The sequence below is a fragment of the Lissotriton helveticus genome, chromosome 1_1, assembly GCF_964261635.1.
Source record: "Lissotriton helveticus chromosome 1_1, aLisHel1.1, whole genome shotgun sequence".
Taxonomy (NCBI): domain Eukaryota; kingdom Metazoa; phylum Chordata; class Amphibia; order Caudata; family Salamandridae; genus Lissotriton; species Lissotriton helveticus.
Window position 1 is genome coordinate 1185930412 of NC_136057.1, and position 13166 is coordinate 1185943577.

General features: G+C 46.4%; 1 protein-coding gene across 1 annotated transcript in view; it reads right to left on the bottom strand.

The window, feature by feature from the left end:
- Positions 1-2391: 2391 nt before the first annotated feature.
- The window catches only part of NAPEPLD (N-acyl phosphatidylethanolamine phospholipase D), a 105830-nt gene continuing 95055 nt past the window's right edge, over positions 2392-13166 (bottom strand). The window contains exons 4-5 of the mRNA XM_078679417.1: positions 6479-6593; positions 2392-4472 (exon numbers count right to left, since the gene is read on the bottom strand). Coding sequence (XP_078535543.1) covers positions 4248-4472; positions 6479-6593 — 340 coding nt within the window. The 3' untranslated portion in view covers positions 2392-4247. The remainder of the gene's footprint in view (positions 4473-6478; positions 6594-13166) is intronic.

Sequence of the window (13166 nt, forward strand, 5' to 3'; positions counted from 1 at the left end):
TGAAACGCGATGCAAATTAAGGCCTAAACCATCATAAAGTTTGAGCAAGGGAATTCACTGGAGGTTCTCTACAGGAGCAAAAATGATGACCCCGCCCCCATTTTTTTTCCCTAAATTATCTATTTGACTGCATTTCATAACATTATCTTGGATATAGTTTCATAAAGGAAAATCAACATATGTAATGAAACTGGCCCATACCTTCCAAGGAAAAAGACTTGTTTAAACTAATACTTTGTAATCCTGAATGATGTTTCTTGCCCTGCCGTGATATTTGTTTACTTCCCTACTTTACACCTCTTCCTTATTGGAGACTGACTTTCTTCCCCTTTTTCTCTTTCACTATTTTAGTAATAAGTATGCTTGTAACCTGTTTTATATTTTAGTTGCAAACGCCAGGTGGCTGAATGTGAAATACATATCTTGGGAAAAAATATCCCACAGTACTTTAGGTAAATCAGGCCCCAAATCTATTACCTGGCAGAATCTAACACCCCAAAAAATAGCCACAGCCAATACGAACACAGAATATTTGTCCATTTCAAAAGGCTCAGCTCAAGGCGGTGATCTACTGGTGATTCAATTTTCAACTGATATCTAGCTGATGCTGTACTGAATCAATAAAAGGAATGGGCCAAGCCAGTAGGTCCCAAAGGTGAGACCTATTGGCTTTGCCAGTGCTTTTTTTCTGAGAAACTGCTTTGTTAGAATCTCACTCTACTCCAGGTTTTGGACTTGTCTAGTCGTGAAGTAAAATGAATGAAATTAGGGTCTCTGTACTTAAGAGGTGGATTTTCTTCCTCTCAAATGTCTTAGCACAATCTTAAGTCTCGCAGTACTACACCAATACTAACCATGGGCCTCAGGTCAGCCATTTGCTTATTATTGGTTGTTTTTCTTGTTAATCTCGTTTGCTTGCCTATTTGATGATTTTCCATCCTCTTGTGTTTATCACTGTCCCTAGGCACAGTGTATGAGGTGGTCTCCTAGCTATCCTTTCCTTGCTCTTTGTTGTGGTCACCAGGCTTGCAAGTAACATGGTTCATGCGCTTTGGAAGACCTTCACCATGTCCAGCTCTATTTTCTAGCTATAACAAATACACCTCCTTGTATATTTTATTGTAACAGAGCAAATACGCTCTTCCATTCTATACTTTACCTGTGTCTCATTTGCTTCGTTTCAAGGTCCTTCTGCTGATCAGACTTTTATCAGACTACCACATTTGCCTTCGGGTTACTTGCCAATGTTTTCTCACTCTTGAAGTGTGAATTACCACCCCAGTTTCTTATGTTACTATTGCTGCAGTTTAAATATTGCATTTCACATACATACCTGTTGTTGGATAATTTGGTGCTTTATCAGGTCTTCTAGCAATTATTTTTGCAGCAGCTAAGTGACTTCATAAATGAGGACCAATATCCTTGCACTATCGTTCTCCGACATAAAGCCACATATTACACCGTCCTGTTCATACTTGGTTTGTTACCATGTTTTCAACTTAAGTAGAAAATATCCCTTTCAGTTTTCCAGCCTACCAATTTCCAGGAAACCTGACCTAACCTTTGCGAGAAGGAATTTCTCAGTTTTTATCCCAGTTAGCCAGTCACCACACTACCCATGGCTTTTTGGAAATTAAATCTGTGAGGAAGAACGACCGTACACGTTTTTTTTATGTCATCTTCTGTGCCATTTTTATGCTGAATTCCAGGCACTGTATAAACACTCGCATCCATCATATGTTTGAGCTAGGACTTCTGTCTCAACCAGTTGAGAAGGAGGGAGTGCAGTTTACTTACCTTGAGTGATGTATGCGTCTTAATCTATGCTTTCCCTCCAGAACACACACACTGCTCTAAATTTTCTAAATGGCAGAAAACCTAGAATGGGCACGTCAACGCAGGAATGTGCTGCATGAGTGGCATCCTTTTAAATTTTACAGCTCGGTATCTTTCTTAAAATCAGTTTCTTATCGCCAGGCAGGAAGGCTTCCAGCCAGTACGGCAGAGAGAGCAAGCACTGTACCTGAAGGATAGATAGTGAAGGCAACCTTTCATAATATTGAAACTTTGCATGTATTTCTTTTTAATGCATCTTTTTATATCTAAAAGTGTGTGCACATGGTTATGGTCATGTGAATGTTCCAAACGTTTACGAACTGAAAGCTACACACACAGCTCTTAATAGTCAATTGAATATGGCAACCACATGGAAAGACGGTCAAATGTGCAAAAGTCCAACATGGATCGATTAGCATAAATCAGCGAGCCAAAGAAAACATTTAACTATAACTAAAAAGCACATATGGATCAGGAAAACTCACTTGTATTACAAGTTCCAAATGTACATGCCTAGTGAGTTGAAATGGATTTTAAAGAAAACGTTCCAGAAGCCTTAGTTAAAATGTTTAATCAATGCTGTTACATTCATCAGACACATAATACAGTGGTCATTCTGTTTTCAGAATAATTAACAACGGATGTTCAGCATAGCTTCTTTGCTGTGGTAAAAACTCAAACGCTAATAAGAGATTGAAAAATGTTATCGCACTCCATTACATTTCCTTTGCAAGACATAATAATTTTACTTTTTTGTCCAAACATAAAAATGCACAATATTTACTAAAAACAGGAGCATAAATAAAAACATAAGATGTATTGGAGAGCTGTTCACTGTAGCTTTTCTGTTTTCTTTCAAGAAACATTAAATACTATAATTGATATGATCGTGTCAACCAAGTATATCTCCGTACTACAAACTCAAAGGTCACTTGGCGCGATGCTTATTTATAATCCTCTTTACAAATTGAGAAGGATGGGTCGACCCTTCGAAGTAAAATATGGGACAGGTGTCACACAGTAATCTGTAGGTGTCAATTTAATCACCGCCGCAAAACAAAAAGCTAGAGACTGGTTAGCAAAGGAATTAGATGTTACTTGGATTTTCTTCAGCCACATACTTAAGTTCAAGCATAAAAAGAAAAATCCTCAAAAGTACTGCTGAATAGTGGGGCTCATCACCAGTAGACTAGACTACGGAAACACCCTGTACACAGGGACAGCCAATCCGCTCAGAAAAAGACAGCAAGCTGTCCAAAACGCAGGAGCCAGGCTAGTCCTCAACCTCCTGTGCCGAGCCCTCATCACACCTTAGGGAACTCCACTGGCTCTCGATACACAAGCGCACATATTTTAAACTCCTCACCCACACAGCTATCCACAACTATGGCCCTGCCTTCCTGAACAGCTGCATTCACTTCCATCAACCTTCCATACACCTCCGCTCTGCCAGTCTCTCACTAGCACACACCCCACACATACAAAAAAGAAAAGTAGAGAAGGGGGCCCGCCTTCTCGTATATATGGCTCCTAAAGCCTGGAACATCCGCCCACAGTCCACTGCAGCCGGCTCCTTTCTTCTTGACTTTTGCAAGAAGCTGAAGACCTGGCTTTTCGTGTAAGCCCCAAGGCGGACTTCACACACCTGCACCTGGATCCATCAGAGGTGATTAGTGTGCTATAAAAATACTGATAACATAAAAGCTCTCCCAGTCTTTATCGTTAAAATACACATAAATCACAGGGGACACTAAGTACTAGGAAATTTGAAAAACGTTTTCAATGTTTCCAGTTTAAAACGTTTACATTACCATTGCAACGCGAGTCAGAATAAACTAAAAAGGAAAATTTAAGCATGAATTGCTGTGCATTCATCAGTCGTCATAAAGGCATACCCATGCATGGGTAATCAGTTTGGCTAGAGCATCACATGCAACAACAGAAATGATAAAGCTGTCCTTCCTCGACACATAAATGGCCAGAACTTGATTAACTGCTAACCACTAGTGTGCTTTCATGGACAGCCTTCAATGCTTACACACACAATAAACCTAACTTATTATCTCAGAAGAAAACCGTAATCAATTTTTTCCAAGTAGTTAACTATATCCTACATTCTTAGGACAATCTCAAGTATTACATTTCTTTAAAGGCACATATCTTTGGGATATCTTCAGTTCAAATCTTTAAAATCATTCACGTACTGTACAAGCAGACTAAAATGTATTAACATCCACATTTTACTTTACGATGAATATGCTCTTACAATAGAGATTGGTTGGAAGACCACTGCTTTGTATAACAAATATTCTCATCATTAAGGTATACAAGGTATTTTACATCTTCAGGAAACAAATCTATACATTAGTTTTCTGTTAAAAATTTCCAAAAATACTTAGCCATTTTTTAACTTAATTATTTGAAATGCACTTTTTCTTTTCTACTTCCTGGTCCTCACAAACCATTTTGTCTACATCCATCGGACTAGCCATAAATGTGGTGGCATTATTCTCAAAGCAGTCCTCATCAAAATGTAAGTCTTTGGATTCGCCATGCTTCAAGACAAAGAAGTCTTCAGATTTTAATCCATATCGCACAAGGGCTTCATCCAATTTCACAGGAGGATCCAAGTAATGCTGAAAAAGAAAACTTTTATTAGAAAATAAAGTATTTTCTAAACAGGAGTACACTAGAAACACTTTGCATACAATCATGTACATCTCAAGTATTTCTTATTTGTCAAATGATTTGTTGGCCCTGGTGCTCTTAAGCATCTTACCCTGAGAATGTTGTTAAAACTCGGGCAGACCGAATTAGGAGAGAGATGCAAAAAAAGGAAATAATTAAATGTCTTTTTGGAAGAGCTCATCGACGCACAGTTATGTAATCTCACTGTTCTGGAATGCAATCAGGAACTTTCACACAATACATTCGATGGAACATGAAAAGGAGTAGATATCGATGTACCAGGCACAGGCCAGAGGACTCTGTGCAACTAATACTTTGAGCCGAATGCCTCTTTTCTGGCATACCTCATGATAATTTTGCAGCAATAAGATGAAGAATACAGCAGTTTGTAGCTATGTCAGGGATCGGGCATGTCTGTAACGTGAAGAAGTCTATGATTCAAGAATTACAGCATAAAATCTGGCAGCTTTATATTCCCAATTTAGGGAAACATCACCAAGATGAGGGGTAGATGGCAGGCGGGCATAGCATGGCTAAAGATAGGACTAGTGTTAGCCAGTATATCACTGTCCAATCCAGGCTTCTGCAGGAGTGGCTTACCCTGGCATGACCCTTGAACGGGGAAGAAATATTAAATAGTTGGTTTGCATTCTTTAAATTAATACGGAGCCACACCTATACATGTCAATTAAATACAATGAGAAAGCAAATGCCAATTCATGACCATGTTTCTTAACTTTAATCGAGGCTCGGTTTTTTAAAACCCAGTTACACAGACAAGCGAGTTTCGCTAAGAGCATACCCACTGGATTCCTCATAGGCAACAGCTATACTTTGGTCAGAACTACCAATTCCAATGGATTGCACTTCAACACTCATTATCAAGACACTTGCACATCGTCACATCTGAGAGATATAAAGCATCCAGGACTGATTCAAGACGCTAAATGTATTTTCCAGGTACTCTACACTTGATTGCAGACGAGCTATGAAGGTGATCAAACACCCATCCATGCGCTAACGTCTCAGAGGCTGAGCATATCATCTTTAGACTTGACTCAGCTGTGCCGACTTGCTGCTCCACTCCTAATTCAGTCTTTGCTTTATGGGAATTCAGGTTGCACATTATTGCCTCAAAATGCTTATTAGACCTCTGCAGATCCGACATATCCATCAGCCTGGCCTTTCCTGCTCATCAGCTGGTACCTGTGATTTCAGTCATTCGTTGGGGCTCACTGTGTCTGCGAATCTGGTGGGAGAATGTGCATCTCTTTAAATATTTTTTATTCGATTTCCATAACATCAATGGAAGGGACACTGGACGCTTCCATCACTAGCACAAAAACGTACTCCGTATAGCGCCACTTCACCGCCACTCAATGCACTACATCAAGTCCTGCCATGAATCCTACATCAACGTGTAAAGAGGTCATTTGGCAGCTCCTAGCCGAAACTGTTCCCCCATTCCATTCTCAACAACTTACACACACACACACACTCTCCTATCTATTTAACTGAACCCTACATAGCGCATGGGTGACTGCTGAACCAGGGCCGGACTGGGAACAAAAAAAGGCCCGGCAAAGTGCTCGGCTGCCCCCCAGGAGGTTTGGGGTGCGACCGAGCTCTTTGCCGGGATCGGTTTTCGGCCGATTTTGTTACAGGGACGATTTTGCAGCTAGGCTGCATAAACGGCCCTGTAACAAAAACGGCACCCAGGGGCCCAAAACCGGCCCCCACCCTTGCGGCACACTGGGGGATTCCCTGGTGCCCGTAACAACAACAAAATTTAACTAATTGCTCAATATTCTCTACTGACAAACTGATTTTGACAAATATTCAAATTATCTTTGACATCGGTGGAGGTTGTAGAGTACTCTCAAATACATTTATGATTACATAGATAAATCTCCCCAACCCCCACTGTTAAAAATGCTTTGGATGCTTTACATACCTCATTTGCTAAAGCAAATGTTCCCCAGTGGATAGCAACAGATTTCTTTGCCTGAACATCAATATGAATCCTTACTGCTTCTTCTGGGTCCACATGTTGGTATTTCATGAACCATCTAAAACAGAGGTACACAATAATTTAACACATTTACGTTATTGTCCAGATTAAACAGTACCACACCTAATACCAGATATGTTTTCTTGTAATAATTTTCAAAAGCTGTTTTCATTTGTGGATTACCGTCACCTGAAAGACACCTCCCAAGGTGAGGGCAACATATCTTTGAAATGGCGCTTGCCAGTGCCCCTCCAAGCCACAGATTTTTCTAAAAGCCATACCAATAAAAATAAAAACTATGCTGCAACATTAAAAGGAATTAAGATATAGAACTAACTCTCCGGATTCACATAAACATTAATCTACTTTGATTAGTAAGTAAGTTATTTATTTATATTATTGCATATTTATTAAGAAGGAATTTTTTTAATTCTCACATTTTATTTAAAAAAATGTATAAATCTCAAAACATGTGACAGTACAGCATGACATGAGCTCAATTGCCAAAATAGGAGTTAAACATGTTTTGATATCCAAGCAGCCATTTTGAGGCCTTCTGGGGTGCATTTATTGAAAGACCAAAAGGATGTTTTATATTAATTTATTTTCAATGCATGGTCACACGTTCAATTTCTCTCGGGAAATGCTCAAATCTTGATTGCCAAATAATGCAATATTTTCCTGTAAAATACACAGGACTTGCCACTCCAGACTCCAAGCTTAATAATAATAATTCTAGATGGTTTTTTTTTTAATATAGGCCAAGACTCGTCAGATTGAAGCATAGCTTTCAAATCTAGATGTTCATCAAACACATCCAGCGAAATAGTATTGTTTCTAAAGTACATCATTTGATCACAATTATTCTGAATTGCACTGTTGAATTAAACTGTCTTCAGTATAAAGCAACATCAAAATATCAGTAACAAACAAAACAAAAAAGCTGAAGGAACTGGGCTAGATCTTACACTAATTTGTACGTTTTGAAGTAATCAATCAATCAATCAATCAATCACAGCATTTATATAGCGCACTACTCACCCAAAAGGGTCTCAAGGCGCTAGGGAGGGGGGGTCCGCTACTGCTCGAACAGCCAGGTCTTGAGTTGCTTCCTGAAGGCGAGGTGGTCCTGGGTCAGGCGGAGGTGGGTCGGGAGGGAGTTCCATGTCTTGGCAGCGAGGTAGGAGAAGGACCGACCTCCTGTGGTGGCTCTTCGGATGCGGGGGACGGCGGCGAGGGCGTGGCCGGTCAATCGAAGCTGGCGTTTGGGAGCGTAGAAGTTGAGGCGGCTGTTGAGGTATCCCGGGCCTTGGTTGTGTAGGGCTTTGTGTGCGTGGGTGAGGAGTCGGAAGGTGATTCTCTTGTTGACCGGGAGCCAGTGCAGGTCTCTCAGGTGTCCGGAGATGTGGCTGCGACGGGGGATGTCCAGGATGAGACGTGCTGAGGCGTTCTGGATCCGCTGAAGTCTCTTCTGGAGCTTGGCGGTGGTTCCGGCGCAGAGGGAGTTGCCGTAGTCCAGACGGCTGGTGACGAGGGCCTGGGTGACCGTCTTCCTGGTCTCGGTGGGGATCCACCGGAAGATCTTACGTAGCATGCGCAGGATGTTGAAGCACGACGAGGAGACGGCGTTGACTTGTCTGGTCATGGAGAGGGAGGAGTCCAGGATGAAGCCCAGGTTGCGTGCGTGGTCTGTCGGTTTGGGTGCGCTGCCCAGGGCAGGGGGCCACCAGGAGTCGTCCCAGGCGGAGGGTAAGGATCCCAGGATGAGGACTTCCGTTTTGTCCGAGTTCAGTTTCAGGCGGCTGTTCTTCATCCATTCGGCTACCTCTTTCATCCCTTCGTGTAGGTTGTCTTTGGCGGTGGCGGGGTCGTTGGTGAGGGAGAGGATCAGCTGGGTGTCGTCGGCGTAGGAGATGATGTTGAGGTTGTGCTGGCGTGCGATGTCTGCGAGGGGGCCCATGTAGACGTTGAAGAGGGTTGGACTGAGCGAGGAGCCTTGAGGGACGCCGCAGAGGACTTCGGTGGCTTCCGATCTGAACGGAGGGAGGCGGACTCTCTGTGTTCTTCCGGCGAGGAAGGAGATGATCCACTCCAGTGCCTTCTCCTGGACTCCGACGTTGCTGAGGCGCTGTGCTAGGGTACGGTGGCAGACAGTGTCGAAGGCCGCGGAGAGGTCTAGGAGGATGAGGGCCGCTGTTTCTCCGTTGTCGAGCAGGGCACGGATGTCATCGGTGGCTGCGATCAGGGCGGTCTCGGTGCTGTGGTTAGCCCGGAAGCCAGACTGCGAGGGGTCGAGGGATCCGTTCGTCTCGAGGAAGGCGGCCAGCTGCTTGTTGACGGTCTTCTCGATGACTTTTGCAGGAAACGGGAGCAGCGAGATGGGGCGGTAGTTCTTGAGGTCGGTGGGGTCGGCTGATGGCTTCTTGAGTAGGGCGCTGAGTTCGGCGTGCTTCCAGCTCTCCGGGAAGGTAGCGGTGTCGAAGGAGGCGTTGATGATGTCCCGCAGGTGGGGTGCGATGACAGCGTCGGCCTTGTTGAAGACGTGGTGTGGGCAGGGGTCGGTCGGAGATCCGGAGTGGATGGCGTTCATCGTGCGGATGGTGTCTTCGGTGTTGATCGGAGTTCAGGCGCGGAGGGTGGTGGTGGGGGGCGGTGGTTCGGTCGTGTCGTGCGTCGGTTGAGTGCTGAAGCTGTTGTGTATGTCCGCGATCTTGTTGTGGAAGTAGGAGGCGAGGGAGTTGCAGAGGTCTTGCGAAGGGGTGATGTCGTTGTTTCCGGCGTTGGGGTTGGAGAGCTCTTTGACGATGTTTAAGAGTTCCTTGCTGTTGTGTGCGTTGTTGTCCAGTCGTTCCTTGAATGCGGTTTTCTTGGTGGCGTGGATGAGTTGGTGGTGCTTTCGGGTGGCGAGCTTGAGGGCAGCCATGTTGTCCGGAGTTGGGTCTCTGCGCCAGGTTCTCTCGAGGGCTCGGCAGTTCTTCTTGGAGCTCTTGAGTTAGTCGGTGAACCATGGGGCTTTCTTGCTGCCGGGTCTGCTAGGCTGGGTCCTCAGGGGGGCGAGGTCGTCAGCGCAGTCGCTGATCCACTTCGTGAGGTTGGTGGCCGCTTGGCTGGGGTTAGTTGCTCTGGTGGGTGGGTTCTTGCTCAGGGACGTCGCGAGCTGGTCGGCTGTGATCTTGTTCCAGCTTCAGCGTGCAACCTGTTGTTGGTGGTGGTGGATCGTGGTCCTTCTGAAGCTGAAGTGGACGCAGCTGTGGTCCGTCCAGTGGAGTCCGGTGGCGTGGCTGAAGGCGATGTCCTTGCTGGATGAGAAGACGGGGTCGAGTGTGTGTCCGGCGTAGTGGGTGGGGGTGTTGACCAGCTGCTTGAGTCCGAGGTTGGCGAGGTTGTCCAGCAGGGTGGTGGTGTTGCGGTCGTTGTTGTTCTCCAGGTGGAAGTTGAGGTCCCCGAGGAGGATGTAGTCAGCGGAGAGGAGTGCGTGCGGGCTGATGAAGTCGGCGATTTCTTCGCTGAATTGTGTGCGTTGTCCCGGGGGTCTGTAGATGAGGGTGGCTCTGAGGGTGGTCTTGGGGTTGATGTGGACCTGGAAGTGCAAGTGTTCGGCGGTAGTCAGGGTGTCTTCGGTGTTGGTCGTGATGCGGATGGTGTTCCTGTGGAGGATGGCGATGCCTCCTCCGGTCTGGTTGATGCGGTCCCTTCGGATGATCTTGTAGCCGTCTGGAATGGCGATGGCGATGTCGGGCGCTGAAGAGGCGTTCATCCAGGTTTCCGTGAGGAAGGCGACATCTGGTGAGGTGGTGTCGAGCAGGTTCCAGAGCTCGACGGCGTGTCTGTGGACGGAGCGGGTGTTGAGCAGGATGCACTTCAGGTGGCTGCAGTTGTTGCTCGTCTTGGTGGGTGCGGGTGTAGTGCAGGTCCGGATGCAGGTGAACTTGCAGGAGCGGCAGCTGAAGGGTCCGTGGGTGCGTCTCGGGGTGGCTCGGTAGCATCCCGGGAATCGGTCGGTGTTGAGTGCGATGAGGGTGGCGGTGTCGTACTTCCGGCGAGTGGGCTGGTGACTGCGGGGGCCAGGGGTCCTGGCACTGGGCGCGGTCCAGGCGCGGACGGGCGCAGACGGGCTTACCTTTGGCGCACCTTCGGCGCTTAATCGGTGCTCCCGCTGCACGCGTCCGCTGCGCGGTCGCTCTGGGGGCGTCATAAGTGAGGAGCCGGGAGGGCGGGTCAGCTGGGTGGCGGGAGCGGGGCGGCCAATGGGCAGGAGGGGGGCGGAGACACCGGGGGGCAGTGGCGGGAAGGAGGGCGGCTCGAGGGAGCGAACAGGAGGGGGAGGGCAGCACAAGGGGTACAGAAGGCAAAAAAAGGGGGAGGCAAGTGAGCAAAGGCGAGGGGAGACAGGTTAAGAACCGGGGGGAAACAGGAGAAAGAACAAGTGGAGGCAAGTTACACAACGGGGGGAACAGGTGAAGATACGAGTGGAGGCAGGCTTACAAAACGGGCGGAAAACGGGAGAAAATACCAGGGGGGCTAGTGGACAGTACAAAGCAGCAGGCGCAGAGATAACACAGGGGGGAAACAGGCACGCCGCAGCAGACAAACAGCGGCGAAAACGGGGGTGTGCGAAGGCACTCAGCAGGGCAGGGTCCTGGCCACGGCGGGCAGGAGCAGCGGAGGTGGGGCGACCTCACCTGGAACAGGCTCGAGCGGTCCCCGTAGGAAAGAAATATTGGTGTGTATTCTCTCGAGATATGCACCAGATGACAGAAGAAGCTGGATCCATCATATATTCTTCCATAGCTGGAAGAGTGCTCTACTTTAAAGGAGGTGGCCAGGCAATGGGAAACAGTCTTTGCAATGCGATTTGTCCATCGCAGTGCCTTTACCACGCATTTGCTACCCCACATTTGTTTAGCACGTATAGGCCTTTATCACCCTAAAAGGATAACAAATAAATATATACATATTTTAAACTTACCTTAGAAATGCGTGGTAATGGCATGCAAGGTAAAAGCATATGCGTGCTAAACAAATGCGGGGTAACAAATGCATTTTAAAGGCTTGCAATGTTTTTTACTAGTGTTGTAATGTCATACAAACCTCAGGCAATGAGGCGGCCTCACTGAGACATGACTCCACTCGATCTCAACAGCCCTCCTTAAAGCCCGTTTCCTGCAATTCCCACCAAAGGCCAGTGTTGACAGCCGGGTCTTACTGAGTGATACTGCCCACACACTGCTGGGTCCAACATCAAAATCCAACCAGGCCATACTGGGAGACTGACTACCACCTCTTTTAATCCTGCCTCTCCCCCTGGTTAACTAAAGATTATCAGGAGCCAAGCAGATCCAAATCCAAGGAGCACAGGCAGAACTTAATAGGGTTGGAAGGTTGGCATGGCTGGTGCACGACGACAAAGCTGATACTGCCAGGTCAGACCAAAATGTCATGACAGCCAGGAACGATGAAGTGTATGAAGACTAATTAACTTATGTGTAAACTAGGAGGAAGAAGACTGCTGGAAGGAAATCCCCCCTCCTTCCACTTTACATAGTCCATCAAGTTTGTAAAATTAGGCCCATCAGACAAACAGCACAGCCCTGTTGGTTTCTGAAAGCCTGCACAGAAAGAAAACAGTAGTGCACAGGAGGAGAAACAAGCATTGGAAATGCAATAGGTCTCGCATTAGGAAAGTTTGAGCTATTGGTATTGTAAATGACACTTTTTTTATTTATGTGTTGGTTTTGAAAGTAGCAAAATTAATAGCTTTGTCAGTTACAATGTCAATAGTTTTAACTTTTGCAAATGTGACACCTATAGCATTTATAATGCAATGTGTGTTGTATTTACGTGACTTAGATGTATTGATATTACAAATAACAATGGCTTTTAATTTAGTAAATAATTAATACTTAAATAAAAGTTATTGTAATTTATAATGGCAATAGCTTAAACGTTTGTAAATAACTTTTGTGAAGATTATGTTCAGTGTATTTTATTGTGACGAAAATCCAAGAACATTGCATTTGCACCTACACACAGAGCCACACACATATAGATGTGGTGGTGGATGTGGTGGTGATGGTGGATGTGGTGGTGATGGTGGTGGATGTGGGGGTGGATGTTGTGGTGGATGTGGTGGTGGTGGATGTGGGGGTGGATGTTGTGGTGGTGGTGGATGTGGTGGTGGTGATGTGGTGGATTTGGATGTGGTGAAAGTGGTGGTGGATGTGGTGGTGGATGTGGTGGTGGTGGGTATGGTGGATGTGGTGGTGGTGGATGCGGTGGAAGTGGTGGATGTGGTAGAAGTGGTGGATGTGGATGCGGTGGTGGATGTGGTTGTGGATGCGGTGGATGTGGTGGTGGTGGATGCGGTGGTGGTGGATGCGGTGGTGGTGGATGCGGTGGTGGTGGATGCGGTGGTGGTGGATGCGGTGGTGGTGGAAGTGGTGGTGGTGGATGCGGTGGTGGTGGAAGTGGTGGTGGTGGTGGTGGTGGTGGTGGATGTGGCGGTGGTGGATGTGGTGGATGTGGTGGATGTGGTGGTGGATGTGGCGGTGGATGTGATGGTGGATGTGAGGGTGGATGTGGTGGTGGATGTGGTGGATGCGGTGTATGTGGTGGTGGTGGATGCGGTGGA